At 47.1% G+C, this 16,505-nt stretch overlaps 1 protein-coding gene across 7 annotated transcripts in view; it reads right to left on the bottom strand.

Annotated features, from left to right (window-relative positions):
• LOC106570300 (septin-7) overlaps positions 1 to 16,505 on the bottom strand; it is a 46,379-nt gene that overhangs the window by 6,022 nt on the left and 23,852 nt on the right. For all 7 annotated transcript variants that reach the window (XM_082961219.1, XM_014142468.3, XM_082961217.1 and 4 more), the window contains 7 exons: positions 9,881 to 9,981; positions 9,371 to 9,505; positions 7,983 to 8,100; positions 5,517 to 5,609; positions 3,196 to 3,292; positions 788 to 839; positions 359 to 484 (listed from right to left, as the gene is read on the bottom strand). In XM_082961219.1, coding sequence (XP_082817345.1) covers positions 359 to 484; positions 788 to 839; positions 3,196 to 3,292; positions 5,517 to 5,609; positions 7,983 to 8,100; positions 9,371 to 9,505; positions 9,881 to 9,981 — 722 coding nt within the window. The remainder of the gene's footprint in view (positions 1 to 358; positions 485 to 787; positions 840 to 3,195; positions 3,293 to 5,516; positions 5,610 to 7,982; positions 8,101 to 9,370; positions 9,506 to 9,880; positions 9,982 to 16,505) is intronic.

The raw sequence follows: 16,505 nt of genomic DNA, 5'->3' as shown, positions 1-16,505 counted from the left end.
AAACATACACACACTTAGCATGCTGATATTATGATGACCATGCGTTAGAGAGCTATTAGCTAGCTAATGGATGCTGGTGGTTACTGTGATATTACGGTGCATCATTTTAGTGAGGTTCTCTGTACTTGACTGTGAATTAGCAGTGACTCAGGGTTATGAGACTGTGTTAGATCCAGCCCAGATGCTGGGCTGTGTGTGGATGACTGTGTTAGTCCCTGTGATCAGAGGAGTGGATTGCGTTAGTGCAGGGCTCGTCTCCTTCCCTTCATCCACGCTGTTACAGAAGACCTGGAATGGAGAGAAATGGAAAACAGAACCACATACAAACACCATTGGTCAACTTTTGGTTAGTACTCACTTGGTCATTGGTCCCTTGTTCTTGTTGTTGTCCACTCCGTTGTATGTGACAGCTGCCAGCTTCCTGCTGCGGTAGTTCTCATAGTGGACATTGTTGGTCACGTCCTTCAGGTCCTGCATGTGGGTTCTGGATCAACATAAAACTTTATTTAGACGACATGTAAGTTCTGGAACAAGAAGACAGAACCACTGAAATCAAATACAACTTTATTTAAACTAAAATTAATCACAGCAATACACTTTACAGTAAAAAACGATAGTGACACTAAAATCCATTTAAATAGTCAGAGAGCAGTGAGGAATGACATGGCACTGAAAACTGGCACCATAATCTCCCTACCATCTGCTGCTGCTCATGCAGCGTTTAAACCAGGACACTCAGTGGAGCATGACCATAATGCAGAGGAGAGTGTGTGTGCTGTAACGGTACCTGATGAGCATGTTCCTCAGGATGGTGAAGTCACAGTGCTCTCCATTCTCCACTAGAGAGAGAACGGAGAAAGAGTTAGAGTACAGTCAGTAGCCACCAGGGGGTGTGGCAGTCACAGGAGAGAGAGAGAGAGCACGCTCGAGAGCTAGGCTCAGCTGCAGGGAAGATCTTAATTGCATTCTCCTTGCAAAACCCATTAGAAAAGGTCAGAGGGGAGGGACCTCTGGCTTACTCATCCAATGGGTTCTGAGAAGGTGATGAGGAGAGAGGACGCAAGGAGTATGCAACAGATCTGTTCCTAGAGAGCTGTGGGGAGTAGACAGGGAGCGTATGGGTGTAATACTGTAAGCAGCCACAGGGTGGTGCCAGACACCACATACTCTTCCACATACACTAGTTCCTCTGAGGTTTCTGTTTGACTGCTGTAGGGAGTGGATCACAAAGCTGAAGAGTGGCCTTGCCCTCTCCCGCCCTCTCTATATTTACACACTTACATGGTGTCCGAAAAAAAAATCATTCCAAAACTCACTCCCCATGGGCGGGTAACATGCAACCACCACAAAGGTCTCATCTACATACAGGACTGCCTGCTCAAAACACACCTCTCCATCTAAAGGGCCTGTTCTATTGAATGGAAGTAGAACTAAATAGTTACAATTTGATACATAGCAACAGTCATACGATCTCAATGCCTGTCATTTTTTAGACATTAACAAATGTCATGTTCGCTGTATGCAATATGACATAAGTGCTACTCTATTTGTTTAGAACATTCCATGGTCATTATGTCACCAGTAGATAATGCTGAGTTTTAGCAGACAGAGTTTTATCACTCAAGACACACACACAGGGCCAGAGAAAACATAAGAATATGTTGCTAACACAACATACCTCTAAATGTCAACTGTTGGGCAGGAGGCTACTGAACTTAACCTGGTTCTAGTAATCTAATGTTTAGTATTGGAATAGTGTGACATTTTAATACTATTTTTGCAGCCATGTAAATACTTGTGTCACTTCAACTATGTGAGCTGAAACTAGAAACGTAGATGGGACTCTACGCTGGCTTCGGCTCAGTCTGATTTCAAGGTTTTACTGCTAACCTACAAAGCATTACATTGGCTTGCTCCTACCCATCTTTCCGATTTGGTCCTGCCGTACATACCAACACGTACGCTACGGTCACAAGACGCAGGCCTCCTAACTGTCCCTAGAATTTCTAAGCAAACAGCTGGAGGAAGGGCTTTCTCCTATGGAGCTAAATTTTTATGGAATTGTATGCCTATCCATGTGAGAATCTTTATTGAAGACTCATCTCTTCAGTAGCTCCTATGACTGAGTGTAGTCTGGCCCAGGAGTGTGAAGGTGAACGGAAAGGCCCTGGAGCAACGAACCGCCCTTGCGGTCTCTGCCTGGCCGGTTCCTCTCTCTCCACTGGGATTCTCTGTCTCTAACACTATTACAGCGGCTGAGTCACTGGGAATTGCTCCTGTCTTACCCGGTGTCCTGTGTGAATTTAAATATCTCTCAGTCACAGGACCATGCCTCAGGACTACCTGGCCTGATGACTCCTTGCTGTCCCCAGTCCACCTGGTCGTGCTGCTGCTCCAGTTTCAACTGTTCTGCCTGCGGCTATGGAACCCTGACCTGTTCACCGGACGTGCTACCTGTCCCAGACCTGCTGTTTTCAACTCTCTAGAGACGGCAGGTAAGGTAGAGATACTCTGAATGATCGGTTATGAAAAGCCAACTGACATTTACTCCTGAGGTGCTGACCTGTTGCACTATTATTATCTGACCCTGCTGGTCATCTATGAACATTTGAACATCTTGGTCATGTTCTGTTATAATCTCCACCCGGCACAGCCAGAAGAGGACTGGCCACCCCTCATAGCCTAGTTCCTCTCTAGGTTTCTTCCTAGGTTCCTGCCTTTCTAGGGAGTTTTTCCTTGCCACCGTGCTTCTACATCTGCATTGCTTGCCGTTTGGGGTTTTAGGTTGGGTTTCTGTACAGCACTCTGTGACATCAACTGATGTAAGAAGGGCTTTATAAATACATTTGATTGATAGAAATGTGAGCATTTGCATTGAGACACAGAGCAGGCCTAAGGGGCAAAGCAGAACAGTCACTCTAAATCAACATCACCTGCAGATGCACTTCCCCCAACACACACACACAGATGCACAAACTATAGACAGAGTGCAGTTTCCCAGATAATGTATTGACCCCATAGTAGGGTGAGATAGCTTGTACTTCTTCCAGACATAAACCTTTCAAATTAAACCCATAGACACAGTATGTGTAGGACAACCTTGGTGCTAATATTGAATAACACCCAAAGACTGGTGTGTGCGTGTCTGTGTCCAGGCCAGTACCTGACTGTGACCTCTGACCCATGACTCCTCACCTTCCGCCACACCCCAGGGGTACTGCCTCCCTCGCACCCGCTTCTCGTTGACCACGATGATGGTGTTGCTACCAACAACAGCCAGGGGTAAGCGATCCTGCAGGAGGGAGGGAGAAGTGTTACACAGCTGACACACAACAAACAAAAATAAATGAAAACCTGTTAGACAAGGCTATCTGCACACACACAGTCTGCAGAAGAACTTTAGTGTGACCTTCGCTGCAGTGAAGTATATTCACCAGGTTTCCCTTTTTTAAATTAGATGGAAAACTGACTGGAGATAAAGTAGTGTATTGAGATCACACCAGCTCAGTGACAGTTGAGAACAGTGCTTAGTGTGTGTGTACAGTGGCTTGCAAAAGTCCTCACCACCCTTGGCATTTTTCCTATTTTGTTGCCTTACAACCTGGAATTAAAATTGATTTTTGGGGGGTTTGTATAATTTGATTTACACCACATGCCTACCACTTTGAAGATGCAAAATATTTTTTGGGGGGGAAACAAACAAGAAATAAGACAAACAGAAAACTTGTGTGCATAACTATTCACCCCCCAAAGTGAATACTTTGTAGAGCCACCTTTTGCAGCAATTACAGCTGCAAGTCTCTTGGGGTGTCGAGCCACTTGGATTTTTGCTCATTCTTCAAGGCAAAACTGCTCCAGCTCCTTCAAGTTGGATGGGTTCTGTTGGTGTACAGCAATCTTTAAGTCATACCATAGATTCTCAATTGGATTGAGGTATGGGATTTGACTAGGCCATTCCAAGACATTTAAATGTTTCCCCTTAAACCAGTCGAGTATTGCTTTATCAGTATGCTTAGGGTCATTGTCCTGCTGGAAGGTGAACCACCGTCCCAGACTCAAATCTCTGGAAGACTGAAACAGGTTTCCCCTCAAGAATTTCCCTGTATTTAGCACCATCCATCATTCCTTCCATTCTGACCAGTTTCCCAGTCCCTGCCAATGAAAAACATCCCCACAGCATGATGCTGCCACCACCAAACTTCACTGTGGGGATGGTGTTCTCGGGGTGATGAGAGGTGTTGGGTTTGCGCCAGACATAGCGTTTCCTTGATGACCAAAATGCTAAATTTTTGTCTCATCTGTCCAGAGAACCTTCTTCCATATGTTTGGGGAGTTTCCCACATGCCTTTTGGCGAAAACCAAACGTGTATGCTTATTTTTTTTTCTTTAAGCAATGGCTTTTTTTCTGGCAACTCTTCCGTAAAGCCCAGCTCTGTGGAGTGACCGGTTTAAATATGTCCTATGGACAGATGCTCCACAGCGGAGATGGGAGTTTTGCAGCTCCTTCAGGGTTATCTTTGGTCTCTTTGTTGCCTCTCTGATTAATGCCCACCTTGCCTGGTCCGTGAGTTTTGGTGGGCGGCCCTCTCTTGGCAGGTTTGTTGTGGTGCCATATTCTTTCAATTTTTTAATGATGGATTTAATGGCGCCCTGTGGGATGGTAAAACATTTCTGTACAGCACTTTGAGATATCAGCTGATGTAAGAAGGGCTATATAAATACATTTGATTTGATTCATAGCAAAGTGGGAGAATACATATGCACGCACCACTTTTCCGTCAATTTTTTAAAATAATTTCTTGAAACAAATTCTTTTTTAAATTTCACTTCATCAATTTGGACTATTTTGTGTATGTCCATTATGTGAAATCCAAATAAAAATCTATTTAAATTACAGGTTGTAATGCAACAAAAATAGGAAAAACTCCAAGGGGGATGAATACTTTTGCAAGGCACTGTATATGTGTGTGTATATGTTTGTGTGTATTTGCTTGCGTGTATATGCTTGCGCGTGTGTGACACAATATAAGTGCAGAGTGTGCTGGACCAGTAGAGGACTTGTGATTGTGTGGCCTAATGAATACTAATTCTACCTGTATGGCCCCTATGGTAGCTAGTTAGCTTCTCTGTATATCTCTATGACAGCTAGCTAACTACTCTGTGTGGCCCTATGGTAGCTAGCTAACTTCTCTGTATGGCTCTATGGTCAAAATAAAATAATATTTTTTTTTTACGGTAGCCAACGAACCAGTCAGTCTCCATGGTAGCTAACGAACCAGTCAGTCTCTTCTCTTGTCAATACTGGGGCTGGTGGGGCCAGTTCAGCCAAAACACTAGTGTTAGATTTATGTTATGGGGGCTGTAAACATGACATATCGCAATCGGGATAAAGATAGTGATGCGTGTTCATGTTTGTTTGTCATGTCAAGTTTTCTCCTATTCAATTCCATCTTTTGCGTGGAGAATAAAAGCAGTGTGTGTGTGTGTGTGCATGCGCACACTGGGAGACACCAAACCTTGATCTTCTTGACCATCTTGTTCTCCTCCTCATCGTCAGTTTCTGGGAACTCGTAGATCTTGATTTTGTGCTCTGTGATTTCTCGCATGATCTATAAAGAGATTAGGGGAGGGAGGGAGGAGGGGAAGAAGAGAAGAGGGGAAGAAGAGAGGATGGGAGGGAGAGAAGAGGGGAGGAGAAAAATATAGAAAGGTGAGAGCAGTGGGGGTGGAGAAAGAGACCGATGAGACAGAGAGCTAGAGATGACAGATGAGACATAGGAGACCAAGAGGGGAGACAGAGAAAAAGTGAGACAGATGAGATAGAGATGACAGAGATGGAGATGAGATAGATGACAGATGAAATGGAGATGAGAGAGACGACACAGTGACCGAGAGAGCGACCGAGACAGCAACCGAGACAGACAGCGACGAGACCGCGAGACCGAGAGAGACCGCGAGACAGACAGCAACCGCGAGACAGACAGCAACCGAGACTGACAGACAGACAGCGGCCGTGAGACGGGCGGTCGCTGTCCGTCTGTCTGGGCGGTCGCTGTCCGTCTGTCTGGGCGGTCGCTGTCCGTCTGTCTGGGCGGTCGCTGTCCGTGTCTGGCGGTCGCTGTCCGTGTCTGGCGGTCGCTGTCCGTGTCTGGCGGTCGCTGTCCGTGAGACACAGCAACCGAGACAGCCGATGACGAGACAGCAGGCGACCGAGAGACGGCGACCGAGAGACGACGAGACGGCGACCGAGAGACGGCGACCGAGAGACGGCGAGACGGCGACCGAGAGACGACGAGACGGCGACCGAGAGACGGTGACCGAGAGACGGCGAGACGGCGACCGAGAGACGGCGACCGAGAGAAGACGAGACGGCGACCGAGAGACGACGAGACGGCGACCGAGAGACGGCAAGACGGCGACCGAGAGACGACGACCGAGAGACGGCGACCGAGACGACGACCGAGAGACGGCGACCGAGACGGCGACCGAGACGGCGACCGAGACGGCGTCCGAGACGGCGACCGAGAGACGACGAGACGGCGACCGAGAGACGACGAGACGGCGACCGAGAGACGACGAGACGGCGACCGAGAGACGGCGGCGACCGAGAGACGGCGACCGAGAGACGGCGACCGAGAGACAGCGACCGAGAGACGGCGAGACGGCGACCGAGAGACGGCGACCGAGAGACGGCGACCGAGAGACGACGACCGAGAGACGGCGACCGAGAGACGACGAGACGGCGACCGAGAGACGGCGACCAATATTCACTCACACTGAAGGGTCAGTCAATACACAGGATGAGGAAACTGTGCTCAGCACACACACGCGCTCTGTGCAATAACTGTGCATCACTTATTTATTGCATGTGTTCTCTACCACAGGAATAGTTTGCATAAACTACTAATCACACAGACAAACGGCGACCGAGAGACGGCGAGACGGCGACCGAGAGACGACGACCGAGAGACGGCGAGACGGCGACCGAGAGACGACGAGACGGCGACCGAGAGACGGCGACCGAGAGACGAGACGGCGACCGAGAGACGGCGAGACGGCGACCGAGAGACGACGACCGAGAGACGGCGACCGAGAGACGACGAGACGGCGACCGAGAGACGGCGAGACGGCGACCGAGAGACGGCGAGACGGCGACCGAGAGACGGCGAGACGGCGACCGAGAGACGGCGACCGAGAGACGGCGACCGAGAGACGGCGACCGAGACGGCGACCGAGAGACGGCGAGACGGCGACCGAGAGTCGGCGACCGAGAGACGGCGACCGAGACGACGACCGAGAGACGGCGACCGAGAGACGGCGACCGAGAGACGGCGACCGAGAGACGGCGACCGAGAGACGAGACGGCGACCGAGAGACGGCGAGACGGCGACCGAGAGACGGCGACCGAGAGACGACGAGACGGCGACCGAGAGACGACGAGACGGCGACCGAGAGACGGCGACCGAGAGACGACGAGACGGCGACCGAGAGACGGCGAGACGGCGACCGAGAGACGGCGGGCGAGACGGCGACCGAGAGACGGCGACCGAGAGACGGCGAGACGGCGACCGAGAGACGACGAGACGGCGACCGAGAGACGGCGACCGAGAGACGGCGACCGAGAGACGGCGACCGAGAGACGACGACCGAGAGACGACGACCGAGAGACGACGACCGAGAGACGACGAGACGGCGACCGAGAGACGGCGACCAATATTCACTCACACTGAAGGGTCAGTCAATACACAGGATGAGGAAACTGTGCTCAGCACACACACGCGCTCTGTGCAATAACTGTGCATCACTTATTTATTGCATGTGTTCTCTACCACAGGAATAGTTTGCATAAACTACTAATCACACACACAAACGGTTGACTTCTGCATTCAGAGAAAGACGTGTTTTCTTTAACAGAGCCAACCATAAACACACATGCCACCCATAGAACACGGTATGTACACAGAGCCAACACACGCACACACCTGCTTCTTGAACTGTTGGCACTCCTCAGGAGTCATTGTGTCCGCTTTGGCGATGAGGGGGATGATGTTCACTTTTTCATGTAACCGCTTCATGAACTCTATATCAAGAGGCTTCAACCTGGAGAGAGAGAAGAGAAAAACTCAGATTGCACAGCTTGGCCGACCTCGGGACTAAAAAACAGCATTTCTTGTTTCCAGAATGAATCTCTCTCTCCGTGGCAGCATTGCTGCTGAAACTGCACTGGCCGGCCCGCCCACAACACACTGTAAATCCACTGAGCAGAACAGGATTCTTCTGTTCTGTCTGCCTGAAAACAGCTCTAATTTAAACAGCCATCACATTGGTATTTCATACAGAGTTAGACTCCAGACTGTTTGTGAAAGGAGATGCTGGGATATCTAAGCAACGTTGAATCCTGGCACACAGACAAGAAAAAGTTAAAGGGCATGCCAACAAGTACAAGTCTCCGGTCTGACTTGGCTGGCTGTGGCTAGATGAAACTTTACGTTCAGAGAGTTCGCTCAAAAGAACAGAATGAATCATCGGACTTTGAGAAATGATTGCATTTTAGTCTTGAAAGATCAGTTTGTGCACACACACACACTAGGCCTAGATACACACTTTGCTCTCTGCCCTGGTTCCAGCTGTGCTGGTAATGTGCTGTGAGAGTCCCGTGGGGAGACAGAGGAGGAGACAGATGTTAATTGTGAATGGAGCCATACGGTGCTAGTCCTCTTGGATGACCACAGACTGCTGCCAGACAGCCAGGCACATGAAGAACAGAACAAGGACTTGGTCAGATATAGAGACACTTTGGGCCAAGATGGTGAGGGGCACTGACACCCAAATGGAGAGAGCGCTGGCCTGTCAAATGACCCTTTGTTCATGGGGAGCACAGAGCAGCCCAGTGTAGGGATGTAATGTAACAGCAGGGACAGCTGTGTGTTGAGCAGAGCAGAGCACGGACTGGAGCCAAGATACAGAGGAGAAACAGCCTCAAACAAAGTGAACCCAGGAGAGGACAGATTACATAAATGTTGTCCCTGTGTGCCTCTCAGCAGTCCAAGTAGGGGTTCAGCGTGGGGTCGAGGGTGGGGGGGCGGGGCAGGAGTGTGGATGACCAGCTAGTAACATGTAAACAGTCTTAGGCTACACAGTAGTTGTACTACTGATTTCATCCTGTGACCAATACCCCGTCTGCCCTGTTAGGGAACATTCAAGAGCTATAGGATCATGCTCAATCTCAAATGAGAGAAGGAAAATACTGGATTCTTCACCCTTGAAGAATTATTCACATTTTGAGAAGCGACACAATATCAACTGTGATTCAACACTGAATTTCAATGTTGTGTTTCAGAATGGAGCCCATACCAGCTGCAGTACCTACCCATGTCCAGAGGGGGTGATGAAGTAGAGGCAGCAGTGCACTCTGTTGTCAGGCATCTGCCGTCTATTGACCCGGGACTCTGAGTTGAGGTAATCCTCAAACTTACTGTCGATGTGATCAATGACTGGCTGCCAGCTATAGGAGAGCAGAGCACAGACATTACTCAATGTCAGGTAACAGCGACTACATTTAATGTAGAATATACACATTCAGATAGAGATATAGGGCAGGTTAGTCAGTCAGTCAGACGTACCAGTCAGTCAGTCAGTCAGACGTACCAGTCAGTCAGACGTACCAGTCAGTCAGTCAGTCAGTCAGTGAGTCAGTCAGTCAGTGAGTCAGACGTACCAGTCAGTCAGTCAGTGAGTCAGACGTACCAGTCAGTCAGTCAGTCAGTCAGACGTACCAGTCAGTCAGTCAGTCAGTCAGTCAGACGTACCAGTCAGTCAGTCAGTCAGACGTACCAGTCAGTCAGTCAGTCAGACGTACCAGTCAGACATTCAGACGTACCAGTTACTGTTGTCGACAGCATCTCCGAACCCTGGCGTGTCAACGATGGTGAGAAGAAGCTGAACTCCTCCTTCCTTTACCAGCACCTTAGACTGCTCCACCTGAGATCGTAGAAAACAGTAAATAATTACAACAAAGACAGCACGGAATCATGGTGAACTTCTAAAAACACCATGACATCAATATCTCCCCATTTATGGTTCATTTGAAGGGTGGGGTTTCCCAAACTCGGTCCTCGGGACCCCAAGGGGTACACATTTTGGGTTTTGCCCTAGCACTACACAGCTGATAAAAACATTTAAATAAACTAATCAAGCTTAGCGCAAAACAACTAGAATATGCACCCCTTGGGGTTCGGAGGACCAAGTTTGGGAAACGCTGGAATAGGGACATGTACAAACATGCATTGCATCATAGTGTGTGTATAACTTGCGCTAATCGTGACAGTTTGCAGGATCTCCACCTAAGAGCACTTCTCCTCTGAAGGGATGGGCTCAGACTCAGGGGCTTGGTTAGGAAGTCTGACAGTCCTTTCATCTTTATCTAGAATGTGTCTGTTCGGAGAAGTTGGCTATACATCAAACTACAAAAGCCCAGGTGAAAATGTTTTGAGCATTATTAACAAATATAAATCACAGATGGCGATACACTTGTGGAGGGTTGCCAGCCTGGCAGACTGGAGATGAATCCAGCAACATGGTCTTAGAAAATCTTTGACCTCAGACCCAGAGAGAGCTCTAGTTATATTTGGCTGCCCACCTGGAGTGTCCAGTACAGGGTGAACAGAGCTGCTTGCAGATTGGCCTCTTAGCTGATCAGAGAGCTTTAAAATCAGCAGGCGATCCAGACCAGCCCTTGTAATTAGCAGATGAGCTGCACTTCAATGATTAAACCACGAGGAACAGATGAGTGCATGTCGTGTTCCGCTCAGATTGCAATGGAAGCCGTCATTGTGTGTGTTAAATGCAGCTCTGTACAGTAAAAGCAAGCTCAGTTTTATTAGTTGTACACAGACCACAACATAAAACACTACTATACCTCATGCTTTCACACACGTCACAACCGGATGTACTTTGTGATATAAGCGGCCTTTTGTTTACTTGATGGCATGCTTCATTGATGTAGGAACATTTTGACAAAACCAGCCCAGCCGGCAGCCCATGGTTTCCCAAAAAGCAGCACATTTGAGTTTAACCACAGGCAGCTAAACTGAGCCGTCACCTTCCACTTAGACAGAACCACAGAATGCCCGTGGTCTGGGCCTGAGGCTGGGTTATGGCTGCTCTCACTCAGCCCACTAGCTGGGCCCTGGCTAAAGGCTTCCTCTCCCCCACACAGCCCCACTGTGGGCAGGCCACCCCTTGACCGGGTAACACAGAGCAACGCCCTGAGAGCTGATTTAGCTAGACCACTGAAATAAGAGCGAAAACAACTAGTGTGTTTTGGTAGGTGATAATCAAGCTGATTTAGGTGAGAGAGAAGGGAGAGCGAGAGAATAAAAGAAAAACTGATTCAAAGTCCCCAAAAAATGACCATTAAAAAAAAAGGAGAGACTGAGGTAATAAAATAGAAAACAAGTGTTTAGTGGGTGAGCATCTATTTCCAGTCAGCTAGTGAAAGGGATCAGTGTTGAACCTAAAGAGGTGTGTCCTGCCAGGCCGTTGGGTCGGTCTGCTTTCTGGGTGGGTGACTCATGTGTCCCAAATGGCATCCTATTCCTTATAGTGCACTACTTGGACCAGGGCCCATAGTGCACTACTTTTGACCAGTGGTCTATGTAGGATGCAGACATATGGCTGTTTGAACAGGCCACTGTGGCCAGGCCAACAACACTAATAATGAAACCATTTAGAACAGCTGGCTGGTTGGGCAGAAAGAAAGAACGAACACTAAAAGCAGGTGTAACTTTCACTTATTTTTCACAGGTATCATCTTATCAGTTCATCTACATACATCCTCAACAGTTTACAGAAAATACTGCTAACTTTGATTTGAAAGACTACATTCACAAGCAGGAAATGGATACTTTAGACAACCATTCTTGACCCTGAAAAATTGCATACTTTTCAAAACCGATGGGTTCTCTGACGCAAGTTTTGAAAACAAAGATAAGTCACATCTGTGTGTGTGTGTGTGTGTGTGTGTGCTCTAGCCACAGAACAGTTTAACTACTAACTGCAGGGAAAACGATGAGGGAAAAATTGCACGGTTCGCTTTATATTTATTTCCAGGCAGTAAATCTACAGAGTCGTCAGTTGATGAGAGTCACTCAATCGTCAGCGCTGGAATGCACACAGCTTTTTTTAATAGGGCAGCGTGACAACATGCATGTCTCCCCCTGGAGGATTCTTTACTGTGTGTGTGTGTGAAACGTTGACCTCCTTCTTCATCCATTAAACCCTGCTAGAACCATACATTAAAACCAGAGGATGGTGATAGCACTGACGTCATTCACGTATTCCTATGGAAAACTCCCAATGTCGCATGAAGCCAGAAGTATTTGAAGTGCGTCATATTGCTGAATGGGGCTGAATGGCACCAACAACAACAAAACATTTATAAGGATCATGGTCAATGTAGTCATTCTCATCCTGCCCGAGAGAGTCAACCAGGAGACTCCCGACCCGTGATTGGTCTGTCAGCACATGGTCCTGTGTGCTGAGAACGTAGTATTCAGAATGGTTTTCTATTTAATAAAATATCTTGATTTTTAGCAACAATTTAATAATTCACAGTGGGGATCAAACTTCATCATAAACTAATTTGAGCCCAAAACCGCAGTCGCCAACAAAAAATGTGGGGGTCGTTCTGGCGATTTTATTTCACATAGGCTTCAAGGGCAGACCAGGGCTTTTGGCAACGCTAGGTTGCTATGCACCAGACCGGACACTGGGGGTAAAAACATGGCTGTTCATTCCAGCTCACAGTGTGTGTGTGTGTGTGTGTGTGTGTGTGTGTGTGTGTGGTGTGTGTGTGTATAGTGCTGCCTTTTACTGTCCTACCCTTACATTTACAGGAATCCATCAGACTGCACATTAAATTCCTCCTTTCTCTTTACTTGACCTCTAACCCCCTATTCATAGACCTCACCCTGGTTCTTTAAGCACCATCAGAGTAGGACTTTCCACTCTATTTTTTCCCTCTCCTCTCTCTCTCGGTCATACTCACTTTCCCACCGTCATCTCGTCTGTCTTGTTGTAACCAAAACTCAACTGGTTACAGATACAGTTGAAGTTGGAAGTTGACATACAACTTAGCCAAATACATTTAAACTCAGTTTCACAATTCCTGACATTTAATCCTAGTTCAAATTCTCTGTCTTAGTTCAGCTAGGATCACCACTTTATTTTAATAATGTGAAATGTCAGAATAATAGTAGAGAATTATTTATTTCATCACATTCCCATTGGGTCAGACGTTTACATACACTCAATTAGCAATTAGCATTGCCTTTAAATTGTTTAACTTGGGTCAAACATTTCAGGTAGCCTTCCACAAGTAAGTTGGGTGAATTTTGGCCCATTCCTCCTGACAGAGCTGGTGTAACAGAGTCAGGTTTGTAGGCCTCCTTGCTTGCACACATTTTTTTCAGTTCTGCCCACAACTTTTCTATGGGATTGAGGTCAGGGCTTTGTGATGGCCACTCCAATAGCTTGACTTTGTTGTCCTTAAGCCATTTTGCCACAACTTTGGAAGTATGCTTGGGGTCATTGTTCATTTGGAAGACCCATTTGCGACCAAGCTTTAACTTCCTGACTGATGTCTTGAGATGTTGATTCAATATATCCACATCATTTTCCTACCTCATGATGCCATCTATTTTGTGAAGTGCACCAGTCCCTCCTGCAGCAAAGCACCCCCACAACATGATGCTGCCAACCCCCGTGCTTCATGGTTGGGATGGTGTTCTTCAGCTTCCAAGCCTCCCCCTTTTTCCTCCAAACATAAGTGGTCATTATGACCAAACAGTTCTATTTTTGTTTCATCAGACCAGAGGCCATTTCTCAAAAAAAGCACAATCTTTGTCCCCATGTGCAGTTGCAAACCATAGTCTGGCTTTTTTTTTTTTCCTGAGCGGTATGACGGCTGCGTGGTCCCATGGTGTTTATACTTGCATACTATTGCTTGTACAGATGAACGTGGTACCTTCATGCATTTGGAAATTGCTCCCAAGGATGAACCAGACTTGTGGAGGTCTACAATTAGTTTTTCTGAGGTCTTGGCTGATTTCTTTTGGTTTTCCCATGATGTCAAGCAGAGGCACTGAGTTTGAAGGTAGGCCTTGAAATACATCCACAGGTACGACTCAAATGATGTCAATTAGCCTATCAGAAGCTTCTAAAGCCATGACATAATTTTCTGGAATTTTCCGAGCTGTTTAAAGGCACAGTCAACTTAGTGTATGTAAACTTCTGACCTACTGGAATTGTGACACAGTGAACTGAAATAAATCTGTCTGTAAACAATTGTTGGAAAAATTGTGTCATGCACAAAGTAGATGTCCTAACCGACTTGCCAAAACTATTGTTTGTTAACAAGACATTTGTGGAGTGGTTGAAAAATGAGTTTTAATGACTCCAACATAAGTGTATGTAAACTTCTGACTTCAACTGTATCTTCTCAGGCTCCATCATAGCAAAGATAATTGACAGTGGCATAAATTATTATTATTTTTTAAATGGTTTTTATTCATGCTATTCAACCGACTGCACCGTTTACAGTGTCATGAATGGCAGGAGCTAGTGTGAGACGTTGAATGAACAAAAACTGACATGGACCACTCCCTGTGTGGCATGAGTTAGATGGTACTAAAAAGTGTAACGGTAGGAGGAGAGGGATCTTCCCTGTGTGTGTGTGTGTGTGTGTGTGTGTGTGTGTGTGTGTGTGTGACCACAATGACCTCACAGACAGACAGGGAAGAGGAACAACACGGACCGTTTTGCCACACTCCTCTGCACTATGGTTGGTGTGCTCAGCTGTGTTACATGAGGACATTGGGCTGACAGACTAAGCACGCTAAGCGCTAGCCTCGTCCCATACCCTCTCCATCTGTTCTTAACTAACTGACAGACGCCTACCCTAGCCAGGTCCACATTTGTTCAGCCAACTCCTATGGTCAGTGGCAATGAGCACTGGAGTTGGCTGAACAGGACAAATACATCTGGCACCAGGCTAGTGCTGTCCCTCCAATAACATAATATAGCATAACATAACCCTTATCAGGCTCTAGTCATTCATCCCTCCTCCTCCTCCTCCTCCTCCTCTAGGATAAACAAGCATAGAGTTCCCACTAACTACTCTTTCCTTCTTGGATGCTGACCCTGCCAAGTTTATCACCAAACCTCTGGCATAACGCTCACTATTGGAGCCAAAGGAAGCAGAGAAATCACAGATACACTCTAATAAGTGCTTAAGGGTGTGTAATGTGCAGGTAAACACATTGGCGGGTGCTGGGTGAAAGCAGAGCAGTGCTGTCTGGGCTTAGTGGAGATTTAGACTAGTGTTGAGAGGGAACAATTCAAGAGAAATGCTGGAGCTTCTGTGGGTGAAACCTAGCTACATGGAATACCACACACCCAGGCAGAGGCTGTTTCTATTGGCAGTGAATCATAGAAACGGGATCACTTTCATGCAACTTCAAAAGGGAGGTACAATACAATGTGGGCATTGTTCTTGGAGGGATATTTCTGTTAAGTCTGAAAACAAGATAGCACACCTACTGTAACCTGATGCTTTAGGCCCAGGAGAGGAAGCAGGTCCAACTAAATGGCTAACCATTGATCAGGTGACGACGTCATCATAAGACGGTAAACCACAAGTCTGGCACCTTCAGTACTACTTCTTGTTAGCACTATGACTACTTCCTCTTCTTCAACTGGCATGGCGGCAAGTAGTGGTAGTAGTGACACTCAGACAGATCAGATCCTCCCGCTCCCTTCTCTTTCTCCCGCTCTTTCCTTGTCAGTCTCCCTCCGTTCCTCCCTCAACCTTCAGATCCAGAACCCTTAGTAAGGACTGGGACTTTTACTGCCTGTGCTGCCCCAAACAAACAAACAACCTGGGTAGTCAACCCAGGAGCAGAGGAGAGATTGACTGCATCACTTCTTGTGTTACAAATTCCAAATTGTCTATTCAAATCAGCTAACATAAGGCATGCAACAAGTTTCTTCAAAGTCCCAAAATACAAAACTAAGACAATGCAACGCAAAGCATTATATAGAGGCATGATTGACTGGAACTACCTGCCATCTCAAATCACTCAAGCACACAGCAAAATCTGCTTTCAGAAAACAAATTAACCAGCACCTCACAAAACAACGCCTCTCCTTAGTGAACAATTTTTTTAATAAAAAAAAAAAAAATCTATCCACTCCTCTTCCTCCCAAGAACATCTGGTGTTTGGGTTAAAGATAAGATGTGCCATTGGCACTGTGAACTCAAACAGGCTGTAAGAGAAACAGTGGAGAGATAGGAACAGAGAGATATTAGATTTAGGTCTCTCCGTGTCTTTTTCGCCGCATGACATTAGCTAGGCTTTAGCTGGAGGAAACTGATGTATGGGACTGTGTTCATTTTGTGAATTGCTCCACCCCAGTGTGACTCTGTTCAGCACCACTAACTTACA

This window comes from Salmo salar, chromosome 14, assembly GCF_965601325.2.
Source record: "Salmo salar chromosome 14, fSalSal1, whole genome shotgun sequence".
NCBI classification, from domain to species: Eukaryota; Metazoa; Chordata; class Actinopteri; order Salmoniformes; family Salmonidae; genus Salmo; species Salmo salar.
The sequence above is the reverse complement of the archived record's forward strand: the minus strand, read 5'-3'. Positions and strand labels throughout refer to the sequence as shown.